The sequence below is a fragment of the Vombatus ursinus genome, unplaced genomic scaffold (assembly GCF_900497805.2).
Source record: "Vombatus ursinus unplaced genomic scaffold, bare-nosed wombat genome assembly UNPS02014778.1, whole genome shotgun sequence".
Taxonomy (NCBI): domain Eukaryota; kingdom Metazoa; phylum Chordata; class Mammalia; order Diprotodontia; family Vombatidae; genus Vombatus; species Vombatus ursinus.
In genome coordinates, this window is record NW_020954556.1 from 48,914,498 (window position 1) to 48,931,707 (window position 17,210).

Below are 17,210 nucleotides of genomic sequence, written 5' to 3' on the forward strand. Positions count from 1 at the left end.
GACTTGGAGCAAAATCTGTTAAGCTTCAGATGAACTTAAACAAGATAAACAGAGTTAGTAGTCATGGTCTTTGATGAGGAAATAGCAAAAAGAATCCTGATTAAAAGAGATTAACAGGGAAACAATATTGTGCTTTTAAAGGCACCCTAAATAATGAGTTGATATTATTGTTTAACATATATGCAACTAGTGACATGGTGTCTAAATACTTTAAATAACAAGTAAATGAAGTAAAGAAAGAAGTAGACAGTAAAAGTCAGGATAGTTAGAGGCTTCAGCATGCTTCCTCTTTCAGACCTAGGCAAATCCCTCCCTCCCCGCAAAAATTCAACATTCGTTTCTTTTAGAAACACTAGAAAGCATAGGAATAAATTGGACTTTTCCTTAGTAGGATTAATTTATAATATATATCAAAAGCCATGCAATACAGATAAAATGTAGTCCTTTCAAATAAGCGTGTGTGTGTGGGGGGGTAGTGTGGGACAAAACAAGAATTATTATAGCTATTATTTGATATAGTTGTTGTTGTTGTTTATCCTTTGTTTTCAAAGAGGACCAGTGACATCACAAAGTGATGTTTTGAATTGTGTGTTAATTGGATTTGAGTGAGGCAGAGTTGCACAAAGTCATCCGTGTCACTCTCCCTGAGTCATCAAAGTCTAGTGGCTAGTCAAAAGTCTGGACAACTGGTGATGGCCTGGGATGCAGTGGAAGACCTTGGTGTTTTTGAAATCTGACCAAGCTCTAAGTGCTCCGGAATTCCTGCTTTAGCCACCTTCATGACCATTAGAACAAATTGTTTTCATCTACGCATTTCACCAGGGGGACATTCTCACATGCCTTGGGTAGGCACCCCCCTAACTCACCAATGGGTTTGAGGCCTTTTGGTTACCCTTAACCATCTGCCAATATGGTTTTTACCACAGTGTGGCTGCTGTGTATGCTACAGCTTCTTGGAGCCACAGGTGAGAGTTGAGTGAAATGTGGACATCAAAGGAGTATGAGCAGCCCTGATAAGGGCTTGTCAAGTCCTCATACCAAAGGTACTAGTCTTCCCCGAACATCCCATATGTCCCTTTTGATATAGTATTTTGCACATTAGGATATTTTATGTAAAGAATCTTAAATGTTCAATTAAAAATTAATTGAAACAATTTATGTGAAGACCAGGCGCATTAACTAATGCAAAAAAAAATTTTATTTTGAAATTTGAATTTTCAAGTTTCTCTTTTTCTTTGCCTTATAGATTTAAAAAAAAAAAGCACTGCATCAATTCACACAGCTTGTCCTTCGAGATATTCTTAACTTCTAGTACTTTAGCACAGTTTCAGGATATATAATTTAACAACATAAATTATTAACATTTCTACATATTACTAACAAAACACAGTGAAATGACATTGAAAGTAAAATTCCATTGAAAATAACTACAGAAAGACTTTCACGTCTGCTTGCCAAGATACACAGGAATTCTATGAATACAATTACAAAACAGAACTAAAGGCAGACCTAAATGATTGAAGAAATATTAATTGTTCATGGGTAAGCTGAGCCTATATAATAAAAAAAAATACCAATACTACCTAAGTTAATTTACTTATTCAGTAACATACCATTCAAACTATGAAAGGATTACTTTATAGCACTAGAAAAAATAATAATGAAATTCACCTGGAGGACCATAAGGCCAAGAATATTGGGGTTTTTTTGGAGGCAGTGGGGTTAAGTGACTTGCTCAAGGTCACACAGCTAGCTAGTAAGTGTCTGAGGTCGGATTTGAACTGAGGTCCTCCTGATTCCAGGGTCGGTGCTCTATGCATTGCACCACCTAGCTGCCCCCATGAGGCCAAGAATCTTGAGGGAAATATTGAAAGAGGTGGGAAGAAAGGGAACCTAGCAGCTCCCGATCTCAAACTATACCACATAACAGTAAACATCAAAATAGTTCAATCCCAGTTGAAAAAAAAATGGTTAATCAGTGGGATAGATTTGGTATACCACATATAGAAGCAAATGAATATAAGCCCCAAGACTCCAGCTCCTGGGGTAGGAATTCATTATTCAGCAGAAACTCTGGGAAAACATTTTGGCAGAAACTAGAAAGAGAGCAACATCCCACACCTTTTTACTAAGATAATCCCTAACTCAATACATGAGTTAGACATTAAGGGTGACATAGACAGGGGAACAAAGCAAAAGATAACTTTGAGCTGATTCAAATTTATAAGAGTAAGAGCCATTCCCAATTGCTAAATGGTCAAGAGATAGGAACAAGCAGTTTTTGTAGTAAGAAATCCAAGCTATCAGTAGTCATGTAAAAATTCCTCCAAACCACCACTAATTAGAAAAATGCACATTAAAGCAGCCCTGAGGTTCCACTTACCACCCACCAGATTGACAAAGCTGACAGAAAACAAAAATGGCTTATGTTATAGAGGCTTATGGGAAAAGCTATATATAAATTCACAGTTGGTGGAGTTGTGTCAAGATTGGAGAGTCATCTCATAGATTGATAATTGAATCCATGCGAGTTGATGGGATTTCAGAAAGAAATGAAAAGATCCAAGGATAGGCTATCAGATTGGATAGAGTTCTTTGGATTGTGGTCAAGTCAGAAGCCAGATTGAGAGGAAAGGTGATGGCAGTAAATGTAGATATCTCACCAGCAGTTTGATTGTTAAAAGGAGAAGAGACGGGATGCTATCTTAAGGGGATGGTAGGGTCATATTGTTTGTGTTTTGTTTATTTTTAAAAGAATGTGAGAGACTGTGGCATATTTATAAGCCTCTAGATAGGGAGATGAAAGTTAGAACATGTTAAAAAATTTCAGAGTAGGCAAAATCACTGTGGACTGAAATAGTCAGGAAAAGAACATATAATCATAATAGAGAGGAAGGCTCCAAATTCTGAGAATTCAGTTAAGTACTAGAAGCAAGATTTTTCTCTTGCTTCATACATTGTCATACTTAAAAGAAACGGAGAAAATTGCCATTACGGTATTGTCAATTCCTCAGCTCTTCAAGGGTAGCAAAGGCAAAGCGATAGTCTCTTTCAGTAACTAGATCCCCTTAATTTTTTATTATTCTTTGACTTTTGTCTTTTCAGCATGATGTGTCCCAGACTTTATTGAAAGCAACTCTGGATAGTGTGGTGGAAGAGTGTGTCAGCTTTGTGGGAGTGGATATCAACATCTGTTCAGAAATTCTATTAAGGTGAGATGGGAATTCTCTGGCTATAGATCAGAGAGTCAGGGGTTTTGTTTTCCTCAAGCCTCAAACACAGCTTGAGCAAGAAGGCATTTGTGGGTTCACTTACTGGGTCCAGGAAATCAAGAAGAACACATATCACCTCTGCAAGGTACTGACAGCTCTTTGGAAGGGGAAAGGGGTTTCAGAAGAGAAGACTTAGTCAAAACTATAGTAACATCTCACATTATCACTTTCAGTATGTAAAATCCAAAACAATGAACAGATGTTAGTCATTGAATCCATTAGTGTCACTGACTAGAAGTTAAATAAATGTGCACAGGTTAACATAGATAAGAGGTTTCCCGCCATATGTTAATGGACTACTTACATACAAGTTCACACTAGTACCAACCAGAAAATAAATGTTTATGGTCACTCCAAGTTTCAGACTATGCCACTTTCCTCCCTGTGTCTTTAATTTTTGTCTAATCAAATTTCCTTTTGAAAAATTTTTAGAATGTTTCCAGATCTTTTTTTCTTGTTCCTTAACTCAGGATTTTTCCTTTTCTCTTTTCCTCTTATCTATTTCTTTCCATCATATGTGAGGTATGATTAAAGTACCCATAAAGTACAGTCATATTTTATGGGCAGAATCCATGTTTGTTCCTCTCCCTTCTTCCCCCCAACCAATCTCTCTCCTGCTGCTCCACACATAAAAAAACCTGTCTATTCTTTGAATTTATTTCCATAGCATGAGGTCCCCTAGATCTGGGCCATTTTGTACAATAAGTAGTATTGTAGGGAATGCTTCCTATATTGAAGATGTTGCTTTTCTGCCATAACTCTGAGTACTCCATAACCCCATAAAGTTAAAATGATGTAAAGTTAATTAGATGCTGCTTTGTTAAAATCAAGCAAGATATCTTGTGTTCTGCTAGGAGATATGTATTATTATGTGTGATATTCATGATCAACTATCTTATTGTATTTCATGAACTTTTTATACTAATGAGAACAGGCTGACAGAAAAAATAGATCACAGAACTTCTATCTGTATTGCCTTCTATCTGTCTCATCCTATGAGTTAAATGAGAATGGGCAAAATCATCACTGGAGTGAATTTTCCAAGGAAGATGAACTATCTGGAAAGGGTGAAAGGGCGCAGATTTTCCTTGCTTTATTGTTATCAGTTTGCTAGAATTTCTTAGTACTATTGCTACCTTATATTCCCTTCTCTTTCCTGCTGACCTCCTCCTTAATTCAACTTGCTTTTTGACCCTTTCTAAAACAGGACTTATAGATTAAGATGTTACTTTTGTTCTTATGAAAAATATCCGTGTCCTTTTGGGTAATACCCCTTTTTGGAGTTTTTCTTTGTTTTTTAACATACTATTACTGCCATTTACCTCATTTGTTTTCTTCTTTAGGCATATTGCAGGACTGAATGCCAGCCGGGCCAAAAATATCATTGAATGGCGAGAGAAAAATGGGCCTTTTATTAATCGGGAGCAGCTAAAGAATGTGAAAGGGCTGGGTCCCAAATCTTTCCAACAATGTGCAGGTTTTATCAGATTCAATCAAGATTACATCAGAACATTCTGCAGGTGATTCTTCTAGTCTGGTTTGTTATCCTTAAGAACTGAAAATGTTAGAAAAAGACATGCAGGTTTCTGGTTGACTTCAGCTATACTAAACCAGGTGCCAAGGTAAAGAAAGTTGGGGTGCTGCAAAGAAATGAGGGTTCAGAATCCTTAGGAAAAAGCACATTTTGTAAATACTGCTCTGTGTTGCCCAGGTGCTCATCCTGTACATATTTTAAAATTATGTTGTCACCATCTTGGGGAGCCAGACATGAAATCTAAGAACTCATAAGTTATTAGAAAGATTTGCTAAATCTATTTTTAAACTGAAAAGGGTCTTTAAAATGTTATCCTGAATAACTCTAGTCTCCTGTGAATGGTTTCCTAAGATTTTGATATTTGTGGACATCTCTTACTCTAAACCAAAATTTAGGATTTTATTTTTTTTCCTTTGTAGAATGATTCAGGGCTTCCAAGTGGGCACAATCACCCCAGTAAATTTGTAGTTCCTTTAAATTTCACAGTAGTCTTCATCCTGCAATACTCTTTGGAATCTATTTCTTTTTAAAGATCTAAGGTTTTTTAAATGTTGAAATTAGTATAGTTAATTTATCAAGCTGTGTCATGTGAAATATTCCTTACATAAGTTGATGGTAGGTATTTTGCCCTTTACTGAAGAACCATTGATAAACAAGGATTTTAAATACGTTATCATTTTCCTTCAAAATGAAAGTTTAACCATTTTGAATTTAGTTTTTGCTACTTAGCTTATTTTTTCCCATTGACTCAAACTTATAACCAACATCACAGCAGCAGATTTTATAGAAGGAAAAGAATTGGCTGTACCATAATTATTTTTGAAGCTAGTGAAATGAATTTAATATTTTCATTGATTTGAAGACATATTCTGATCTATCAAAGGTGATTTATTGTCCTTTTCTTAAAACAGAGGAGGAAAGGAAGGTGCAGGAGCTTTGCCTTAGAGTCACACTGGTGGACAATATCCTGCACAAATACTATGCTTATATTGCTTTTGAAATGAAATTACAAAGCCCAGACAAAATAAATTGTATTTTGCCATTCTACTTTCCAAAATAACTACATCAGTTAACAGCTTATATGCAAGATAATAGTTGACCTGCCTGAACATTTTTACACAGGTAAAACTTTTCATCTATATTAGCTAATCAGTATTTTGCCAGAGAATTCTATAGTTTCAAGGTCCAGCCTCCAAGAGAGTAAAACACTATAATGCGAGGATTTGGTTGGGGAAGATATTTTGGCCACTATGAAGCCAATTAGCAGTTTAATGTCTATAAGTGTCTCACAATTCTTAGTCCTAGGTAATATCTAGAAAGTCTTCAAAGCATTGCCTCAGTCAAGGAAGAAGGGTAATTCAGCAGAGTTGTCTGAATCCTGTAGTAGCCAGGTATGAGCTTAATGACAACTCTCTGAGAGCTTCTGCTTTTAAAGTAGATTGTTCATCTATACTTGTTTGGTGTTACCCTTGCCTTTATGGCTTATTTTTTCACTGATTTCTTTGCCCAGACTTGTTGGTTGTTATTTCCTCTGTCAGGGTACCTTTTCTAAAAAAAGCACACAAAACCCCAGAGGGTCTGGATCTGAATCCCTAGTTTCTCCCTTATCACTAATAGAATCATTTTGTGATTGGTTAGAGACCGTGTTTTTAGGAACCTGATAGCTGGATAAAAAGAATAATAAAAGAGAAAAAAATGAAACAGTATCAGAAAAGAGCACTTGGTATCCTCAAAATTATGTGGAAACAGGGAGGAGAAAGTCGCTGCCAGGAAGCCAACACCAGTTTATGAGATGCCACTTACTGCCTTTGACCCTTAACTCACTCTGATTTTCTAATTCTGCCTACCATAGTACTGGTCACAGACTATATGCTTAATATTTACTGAATAAGTGAATTTATGGATGAATGAATAAAAGTTACATTAGTCCTTTCTCACAATCTAATGTTAATGTATGTTTCATTCGTATTTGTGCATGCATGCATAAATATAAAATTTGGTTTTAGATATACATATGTTTATATAAACACATAGCATATATACATATATGTGTATATGCATACATGCAAAGGTACACTTTGGTTTTAAGTCAGTGATAAATTTTACATTTCTATGAAATGAGTAAGTGGCCAAAATTGGATTGTATATATCTGTGGTAGAGACATTGTGATAACCAAAACTCATCCTCTCCTTCCCTCCTTTCCTTTCTTCCTTCCTTCCTCCCTTCCTCCCTCTCTCCCTCTCTCTGTTTTCGTTTCTCCCTGTTGTCCCACCTCCCTGCCTGTCGGCCTACCTTCTGTCCTCTCTCCCTTTCTTTGTGACAGCAGTCTGCAAAAGGAATCTTCAGCAGGGGATCAAGTCCTGAGCATTGCTGTGACAACCCCGATAGATGTTCAGTTTACAGATGAGAAACAAGGCAAGAAAAAAAGCAAAACAGCCCCAAAAGCTACACTGAAGCCAAATCCTTTGGACCAAACATGTATCCACCCAGAATCATATGAGATAGCTATGAGGTAAGATTGAAACCCAGAAGGGCAAATGGGGCACTTTATTAATTCAGCTTTGGGGACCAAAAATATGATCATGTTTAATTTGATTACTTTTTTGGAATTTTCTGAATGCTAAGTTATAGGGTTCATTATTTTTTCTCAGTAAAGAAAGAAGCCAGTGCGTCTGATACAGCTTCATGTTAAATAACTGTATACTAATAGTTCAGAATATATCATAGAAATTATATTGTTCACTTTTCTTTGTGTTTTGAAAATTAATTAAATGCAACTGATTAGAACCTGCCTAATGACTACTGAACATCCATGTCAGCCAGTCGTTGCCAAGCATCTTCTGTGGGCCAGACACTATGCTATGTTCTGGGCATACAAAGAAAGGCAGAAAAAAAACCAAACAGTCCCTGCTCTCCAGGAATATACTATCTAATGAGGGAGACAACAGTCTGACAACTATGTATAAGCAAGGTATATACAAGATAAATTGAGGGTAGTCTCAGAGGGAAGACACTGAGATTAAGAAGGACTGGCTTCTTGCAGAAAGTAGGACTTTAGCTGAAATTAAGGAATCTAGGGAAGCCAGGAGATGGAGATGAGAAGGCAGGAGAATTCCAGACATGGGAGACAGTGATGGAGTGTTGTGTGTGAGAAATAGGAAGGAGAACAGTGTCCCTGGATCACACAATACATGGAGAACAGCTGCCCTTGATGTCGCATGACCCAAATGAATGGCATCTAAGGGTACTGAAAGAACTGGCATAGGAGATTATTAGGGGAATATTGTGTTCATTTCTGGGTGCCACAGTTTAGGAGAACATTGATGAGCTAGAGAACATGCAGAGGACAGCCAGCATGATGAAGGCCCTCTAATTCATGCCATCTAAGGGTTGCTTGAAAGAGCCGTGGACATTACCCTCAAGGGGATCCTAGGATCACAGCTCTATAGAGCTAGAAGAAATCGCAGAGATCATTTAGCACAGGGGTTCTTAAACTGGGGTTTATCAGGTTGTTTACAATATTGAATAACTATTTTGATATAATTGATTTCCTTTTTAATCCTATGCATTTTATTTTACACATTTAAAAATATTATGTCAAAAAGGGGTCCATAGGTTTCACCAGACTTCCAAAGGGGTCCATAACACAACGAAGTATAAGAACTCCTGATCTAGTACAATCCCTACATTTTACTGCTGAGGAAATTGAGCCTCTGGAAGCTGAAATGACTTGCTCAAGGTCATAGAGATGTAAAGTAGAAGAGCTGGAATTCAAACTATCTTCTCTGACTAAAGAGCCAATATTCTTTCCACTGAAACACAGTTACCCTTAGAAGGCATAAGTTGAAAAGAGGCTATTTAGGTTTAATATAAGGATGCAATTCCTAACATTCAGAGCTATACAGAAATGGAATGGCCTTCCTTGAGAGGTAGCGAGTTTTGCCTTACTTTAACTGTTGGACACCTGCTGATTAACCACTGGCCAGGGATGTTGTAGAGAAAGTCCTTGTGCAAGTATATCATGTCCCTTCCAACCCTGAGATTTTGGGAAATCATGATTCAGGTTATAAAATCAAAAGCTTTTATAAATGAAGTACTTTTGTTTCATTAAAAACAGTATATTTGGAAATATTTAAGCCATTTTCACTGAATTATGTGTCTGAATTTTAACTATCTGACTTCAACTGTCTGAATTTAAAAATAATGAAACTATTAAACTTTTACTTAAGGGGAAGGGGAGGGAATAAACATTTATATAGTGCCTACAAGGAACTGTGCTAAGTGCTTTTACAAATATTATCTCAGTGTGGGAGGTAAAACCAAAAAGAGGCAAAAGACCATTCGTGCTTTCAAGGAGCTCACAATCTATCAAGGGAGACAAAAGTAAACAATATGTGTTATCAAGATATGTATAAGAAAAATAGGAAATAATTAAAAGAGCCTAGAACAGGGGTGGGGAAGCTGCAGTCTCAAGGTCACATGTGGCCCTCTTGGTCCTCAAGTGCTGCCCTTTGAGTACAAACTTCACAGAGCAAATTCCTTAATAAAAAGATTTATTCTGTAGAACTTGGACCTAGAAGGCCACAGGTAGCCTCCAGGCTAAAGGTTCCCCACCCCTGGCCTAGAATTAAGAGGCTTTGGGAAAAGCTTCCCAGGATTTTAATTGGGACTTGAAAGAAGCCAGTAGGCAGAGATGAGGAGGGAGAACATTACAGACATAGAAGACAGCCAGAAAGAATGCCTAGAGGACTTGCTTGAGCTCTCCCCCAAACCCTTCCAAATACCTATTAAAAAATGGCTCTAAACAAATTCTAAAGCAGCAGAACCCACAAAAAGACAGAGTTAAACAAATTTCCAGCCAAAGACAGCCTGGACGGTTGATCAGAAAGTTATATCGCGCCGGGTGGGGAGAGGAGTGCAGTTCGGCGTGGGCGTGCAGGCCGCAGCGAACCTGGAACAGGCTTCACAGGACTGAATCGCAGGCAGCTGTGGCAGTTTCCAGACTTCTCAACCCACGAACGCCGAAGACAACTTAGGTCATTGGGAAAAGTCTGTTTCTGCAGTGCTGAGAGAGAAGCACAGTGGGGTTCCAGCCCCAGGGCAGCAGCTGCCTCCTGAGCTTCTGGCCCACAGACTGAGGGGGAATCAAGTGGCTGATCAGAGGGGGATTGCAGGGATCTCTCTGCTGGTGCAGGATTCTCTTGCTATGCCTGTGCTTGGATCTGGGTCACAGTTCTGGGTAGCAAGCCCGGGGCGAGGAGGAGCGCTGGCATGGTGGAGCTTGTAGTGGCTGTGGAGAGGAAATCTTCCTCACAGTTCCAAGACAGAAAAGAGTGCTCATAGACCAGAGCACAGGCCAGGAAAGGAGTAAACACCTTGCCCTTGATCATTGCACCTCGGAAGAACTGAAAATTTACAGGTCCCTAGAAGTATCTCTGAAAACAGCTGCACAAAACCCCTGAAGCTTGGGATAATAGTACATTCTCCACACTGGAAACAGACTCCTGCCTTAACAAAGAGTTTATAACTCAAGTAATCGGCCAAGATCATGAGCAAGCAGTGCAAGAAGAGTCAGACTATATTATCTTAGTTTGGTGACAAAGAAGATCAAAACACACAAGCAGAAGAAGACAACGAAGCCAAAGCTCTTACATCCAAAGCCTCCAAGAAAAATATGAATTGGTCCCAGGCCATGGAAGAGCTCAAAAAGGATTTTGAGAAGCAAGTAAGAAAAGTAGAGGAAAAACAGAGAGTGATGCTAAAGGAGACCCAGAAAAATGCTGAAGAAAATAACACCTTAAAAAATAGCCTAATCCAAATGGCAAAAGAGGTCCAAAAAGCCAATGAGGAGAAGAATGCCCTTAAAAGCAAAATTGGCCAAATGGAAAAGCAAGTCCAAAAACTTACTGAAGAAAATACTTCCTTAAAAATTGGAATGGGGAAATTGGAAGCTAGTGACAATTTGAGAAATCAAGGCACTGTAACACTAATCCAAAGGAATGAAAAAATAGAAGAGAATGTGAAGTATCTCATTGGAAAAACAACTGACCTGGAAAATAGATCCAGGAGAGAGAACTTAAAAATTATAGGACTAGGGGCAGCTAGGTGGTGCAATGGATAGAACACTGGCCCTGAAGTCAGGAGGACCTGAGTTCAAATGCGGCCTCAGACTAAACACTTGACACGTACTAGCTGTGTGACCTTGGGCAAGTCACTTAACCCCAATTGCCTTACCAAAAAAAAAAAATTTATTGGACTATCTGAAAGCCATGATCAAAAAAAGAGCCTGGACATCATCTTTCAAGAAATTATCAAGGAAAACTGCCCTGATATTTTAGAACCAGAGGGCAAAATAGAAATGGAAAGAATCCACCAATCACCTCCTGAAAGAGATCCCCAAAGGAAAACTCCTAAGAATGTTGTAGCCAAATTCCAGAATTCCCAGGTCAAGGAGAAGATATTGCTAGCAGCCTGAAGGAAACAATTCAAGTACTGTGGAAACACAGTCAGGATAACACAAGATTTAGCAGCTTCTACATTAAGGCCTCGGAGAGCATGGAGTATGATATTCTGGAGGGCAAAGGAGATAGGATTACAACCTAGAATCACCTACCCAGCAAAACTGAGTATAATCCTTCAGGATAAAAAATGGTCATTCAATGAGATAGGGGACTTTCAAGCATTCCTGTGGAAAAGACCAGAGCTGAATAGAAAATTTGATCTTCAAATACAAGACTCAAGTGAAACATAGACGAGATAAACAGGAAAGAGAAATCATAAGAGACTTATTAAGGTTGAACTGTTTACATTCCTACAGGGAAAGATGATATTTGTAACTCATGAGTCCTTTGTCAGTATTAGGGTAGTGGGAGGGAAAATAATGATATGTATGTGTAGATAGATAGATAGATGGCATAAGGTGAGTTGAAGATGAAGGGGTGATATCTGGAAAATAAAATTAAGGGGTGAGAGAGGATTATACTGGGAGAAGGAGAAAGGGAGAAGGAGAATGAGGTGAAATATCTCACGTGAAACAGACAAGAAAAGGCTTTTACAGTGGAGGGGAAACGGGAAGGCGAGAGGGAATGAGTGAATCTTATTCTCATAGGATTTGGCTTAAGGAGGGAATAATATACACAGTGGGGTATGGAAATCTATCTTACCCTACAGGAAAATAAGGAAGAAGGGGATAAGAGAGCAGGGGATTGATAAAGGGGAGGGCAGATTGGGGAAGGGAATAATCAAAAGCAAACACTTCTGAGGAGGGACAGGGTCAAAAGAAAGAATAGAATAAATGAAGGGTAGGATAGGATGAAGGGAAATATACTTAGTTTTTCACAACAGGACTACTATGGAAGTGTTTTGCATGACTACACATCTATAACCTGTATCGAGATACTTGCGTGTTCAGTGAGGGTGGATGGGGAGGGAAGATGGGAGAAAATTTGTAACCCAAAGTTTTAAAAAACACATGTTAAAAAAATAAAAATAAAACTGGCAAAAAAAAAAAAGAACGCCTAGAGATGAGAGATGGAATGTCTTATTCATGGAATACTCAGTAGGCCAGTTGCTCGATGTAGTGGGGAGTAAGGTGTAATAAACCTGAAGAGCTGAGGGGTAGGAGGATAGGTTATAAACAGAGGATTTTTTATTTGATCCTGAAAGCTATAGGGAACCACTGGAGTTTGAGAAGGGCAACATGATTTGGGTTTTTTTTTGGGCGGTGGGGTTGGTAAGGCATTGGGGTTAAGTGACTTGCCCAGGGTCACACAGCTAGTAAATGTTATGTGTCTGAAGCTGGATTTGAATTCAGGTCCTCCTGAATCCAGGGCTGGTGCTCTATCCACTGAGCCACTTAGCTGCCCCAGGGCAACATGATTTGACTTGTGCTTTAGGAAAATCACTTTGGTGGCTGAACGGAGAATGGATTGGAGTGGTGAGAGACTAGAGGCAAGCAAACTCACTAGCAGGTTATTGCAGTAGTCTAAACATGAATTGGTTAGGACCTGCTCCAGGGTGGTGGCAATATCAGAGGCAGAAATGGGCACGTTTGAGAGATGAATATCAAAGGTGAAATTGCCAGATTTTTGAATAGATTGGATATGGGGAGTGAGCAATAATGAAGAGTCAAGGAAGACACCTATGTTGTGAGCTTGAAGGACTGAGAGGTTGGTATTGTCTTCTACAGTAATGGGAAAGTTGGAATGTAGGAGAGTTTAGGGGGAAAGATAATGAGTTCAGTCTACAGAACATCTAGCTCTAAATATCTGAAAGGCAATTGGAGATTTGAGATTGGAGTTAGGGCAGGATAAATAGAGTCAAGATTTGTCAACATAGAGATGATAATTAGATCCATGAGAGCTAATGAGATCACCAAATGAAGTTGTAGAGGAAGAAAGAAAGAGTACCCTGTTGAACCTACAGTTAGAGAGCCTGATCTGGATGTGGATACCTCAAAGAAGATTGAGATGCAACAGATCATATAGGTAGAAGGAGAACCAGGAGTGTGAGAATGGTGTACAGAAAACCTAGAGAAGAGGGTGGTCAACAGTGTCAAAGGCTGCAGAGAAGTTAAGGAACTGGGTGGCACAGTAAATAGAATACCGTGCCTGGATTCAGGAAGACCTGAGCTCAAATGCAGTCTTAGATACTTAATGGCTGTGTGATCTTGGGCAAGTCACTTAACACTGTTTTCCCTAGTTTCCTCATCTGTAAAATGATCTGGAGAAGGAAATGGCAAACCACTCCAGTATTTTTGCCAAGAAAACCCCGAAAGAGGTCACAAAGAGTCAGACATAATTCAACAACAATGCCCTATCTAGGGAAATATCAATAATTAGGTCTCTAGGTCTCTAGCATATAACTGGTATTTGCCTTGCACATAATGCAATAAATATTATTGAGTTAATTTGTTGATTTTTATTTCACTTATACCAAAAATATTTATTTATTGACTCAGTATCTACTACCAGTTATGTAACAGCCAATCACCAAACATTTATTAAGACCCTACTAAGTGTCAGGCATTGTGCTTGGCACTGCATGATGTGGTAGAAAAAGATGAGCCCTGTCTTCTAATAGTTTACAATGTAACATGGGAGATAAGAGTAACTAATACCTTAGTGCATGATAGTATGTGGTAAATACTGTGAGATCAGTAAGAAGAAAGTAAATGAATGAATAAATAAATACATGAAAAATCATTTTTTAAGCATAAACTATGTGATGAGCATTATGCTAAATGCTGAGGCTACAAATAGAAAACTTGAGATAGGCTGTGTTCTCAAGGAGTTCACACTTTTATTGGGGGAGACAACGTAAAAGTTCATCTCTGGGTCAGGTGAAAAGGCCTAGAATAACCTGTGGGTACAATTGTGAGTCAGATGACAAGATCCTTATGGTGCATTGGTAGATAAAATGATGGTACCAGGAGATTGCAGGGCATGAAGTGATTACAGATAGCAGTGCCTAGAGGACTGTAGAAGGAAATAATAAGGCAGCTCTTATGGCCTGGTGATTCTCCATCTTATCAGAATGAATGGAGTTAATGATTCCCATCTCATCTAAGCTCTGTGATCCTTTAAGCAGCCTGGGCTAGTTAGGAAGGCAAAGTTTGAAGGGTACCCCTAGTGGCTACAAGTCTTCTCACCACCTAGCTGTCCAAGGTGGAGACATGCTATGGAATTCAAAGGAGAAAGCACACTTCTTCCTAAGGGAATTTGGAAAGGCTTTATGAAGGAAATGACATTTGAGTTGGGTTTTGCAGGATTAGTAGGATTTCCACAGGTGAAAAAAAGCAGGTCAAGAAGATGGCAGGGGAGAGAATCATAGCTAAGGAAATGGAATGAGCAAAGATGAGTGGGCAGAAAAGTATAGGATCTGTTCAGGTAGTGGTAACAGAACTAGTTTAACTGGAGGAGAGAATATGGGTAGTATGAGAGCTAGAGATTAGACTAGAAAAAATTGTTTGGGACCAGATTTTACCAGAATTTTTCTCTTTATATTTACTTATCTGTGAGTAAACTATATCCCCTCCTGTTTCTTGAAGGCAGGAATTATCTCATTTTTGTAACTGTAATTTGTTATGTCCCCATTCATCATTATTATAATTTCCAGACTGGCCATTATTACTCTGTGGTTTTTTCACTGTTAGAGTGTAAGTTCCCTGAGAGCTTTGTATTTGCCCTTGACATATAGTAAATGCGTAATAAATTATTTTTCATTCATTCATTGTATCCTCAGCATCTAGTACAGTGCCTTTTACATAATAAGTGATTAATAAATGTTTGTTAATTGATTAATATCTCAAAGCAGAGATTACCTTGGAGAACAACATGTTTTTTCCTCATAAGTCCCCAGAATAATAATAATAATTACATGTATCCTTCTTAAGGGAAAAACTCAAGCAGTTGAGAAATCCTACGTTAGATGTTATTGTCTATCATCACCCTATCCTATTGAAAAAAATCACCCCCTACCACAAGTTGGGTAACACTGATTAAGTGATCTCTGAGGAGTTAGTTCTGTTAAAGTATGCACAGTTAATTTGAATGAATTCTAAGTGGTGTTTTACCAGATGCTTAGGCTCCTTGAATATTTCTTTCAAGATTTTGCACTGAGTGTATGTTTTTCCAGTGACTACTAGGTGGCTAAGTGGAGCATTGGACCTGGAGTCAGGAAGACATGAGTTCAAATTTATCCTCAGACACTTAAGAGCTATGTGGCCCTGGGCAAGTCACTTAACCTTTACCTGTCTCAGTTTCCTCATCTGTAAAATGGAAATAATAATAATAATAATAATAATAGTACCTACATGCGGATAAAATGAGATGTTTGTAAGAAGCATTTTGCAGACCTTTAAGCTACATATATTTGTGTATTTATGTAATTTATGTATGTACATACGCTGACTCTCTTTATTTTGAAAAAGTTCCATGAGTACGTGACAGTAAACCAAGAGACATACCCTAGTTAGTACCTTCTTAACAGGTCTCCTTTCTGGCACTTTCTCATTTCCAGTAGCATAATAAGAATTAAAACTTAATGTTTAATACAAATGTGTAAATAGAGCCTATATCAGATTGCACGCCATCTTGGGGGGGGCGGAAAGGGAAGAGAAGAAAATTTAAAACTAAAAGTCTTATGGAAGTGAATGTTGAAAACTAAAAATAAATTAATTAATTATTAAAAAAAAGAAAACTTAAGTACTGCATATTCTCAGAAAATGCATCTATTTCTGCAGTGGAGTGCATTTTTGGTACTTGTTTGGAAGAAAAAATAGTGATATAATGTCTGAAAGAAATGACAAAAACACAATACGGAACTATGGTCCACACTCTGAGAAGTCATTTACGAGAGCATGGTTTGAAGGACACAGCTGCCATAAGTATATATTCTGCTCTCATTTACTGTTTTGGGGTCTTTTATATGAGCTACACAGTGAGTCCATTTATCCATAGCCAGAGAATAAGTGGTCCAGGAAAAATTATAATATATTAATATCTTAGGACCTAGAAGAACTAAGGTCAAAACCCAATACTTGCTGCAGAAAATAAAGTTTAGGCTTAGCCACCATATCTTGGACTAAGTAGAACCTCTCCACAGCATCCAAGAGTACAGAAAGGAGCAAAATCTGACCTAAGCACCAAGCTATAGTCCGGAAACTGGGGCTGGAAATAAAGCAAATGGAAGAAAATGGGAAACTCAGTGAAGAAATACTATAGACTTAGAGAAGCTCAAGAGATATATCCGTATCTATATAGACATATATATATATATGTATAAAACTATCTCAAGATATCCTAATATATCTCCCTAGCGATATATCTATCTATATCTATATCTCTTGGGCTTCTCTAAGTCTAACATATCCTGGTCAGGGAACCATATGTTGTGGTCTAAGGGTGCTAGGAACCCCAAAATTCAAGGGCAAAAGACGTGAGTCCTGCCTTGAAAGAATTCAACTCAAACCTTCTTTCAGTCAGAGACAAGGTTTATTGTATCATCAATAGAAGTGGGCCAGACTCTTAAGGAATCTGAGCAATTTGGTAGACGAGACTAACCTTTTTTATACTGTAGTCAATAGCTTGGGGTGACTGGGAGGTAACAAAGAAGGACCTGGGGATAACAGAGAAGGGGTCTAGATGGGATTAAGGAGTGGTGTGTCTAGGGTAGGACCAGGTGCAGACTATGAGGGCCACAATGAAAGGATTGTTAACTGTGAAGGGCCAGGACCACGTGGAAAAGTCCAGGGCCTTTTAGGGGTCCATCATTAACACCCCATTATTGATATATATATAGATAGATAGATATAGATATATATACATACATACATGAGTGAGTGTGTGTGTGTGTGTGTGTGTGTGTGTGTGTGTGTGTGTGTATGAGAGTAACTCCAAAACAA

The 17,210-nt window shown here is 38.3% G+C and overlaps 1 protein-coding gene across 4 annotated transcripts in view; it reads left to right on the forward strand.

Annotated features, from left to right (window-relative positions):
* The window catches only part of SRBD1 (S1 RNA binding domain 1), a 320,284-nt gene that overhangs the window by 274,850 nt on the left and 28,224 nt on the right, over positions 1–17,210 (forward strand). For 3 of the 4 annotated variants that reach the window (XM_027865580.1, XM_027865578.1, XM_027865579.1), the window contains 3 exons: positions 3,106–3,212; positions 4,616–4,792; positions 7,131–7,319. In XM_027865580.1, coding sequence (XP_027721381.1) covers positions 3,106–3,212; positions 4,616–4,792; positions 7,131–7,319 — 473 coding nt within the window. The remainder of the gene's footprint in view (positions 1–3,105; positions 3,213–4,615; positions 4,793–7,130; positions 7,320–17,210) is intronic. The other variant, XM_027865581.1, reaches the window with a different exon arrangement.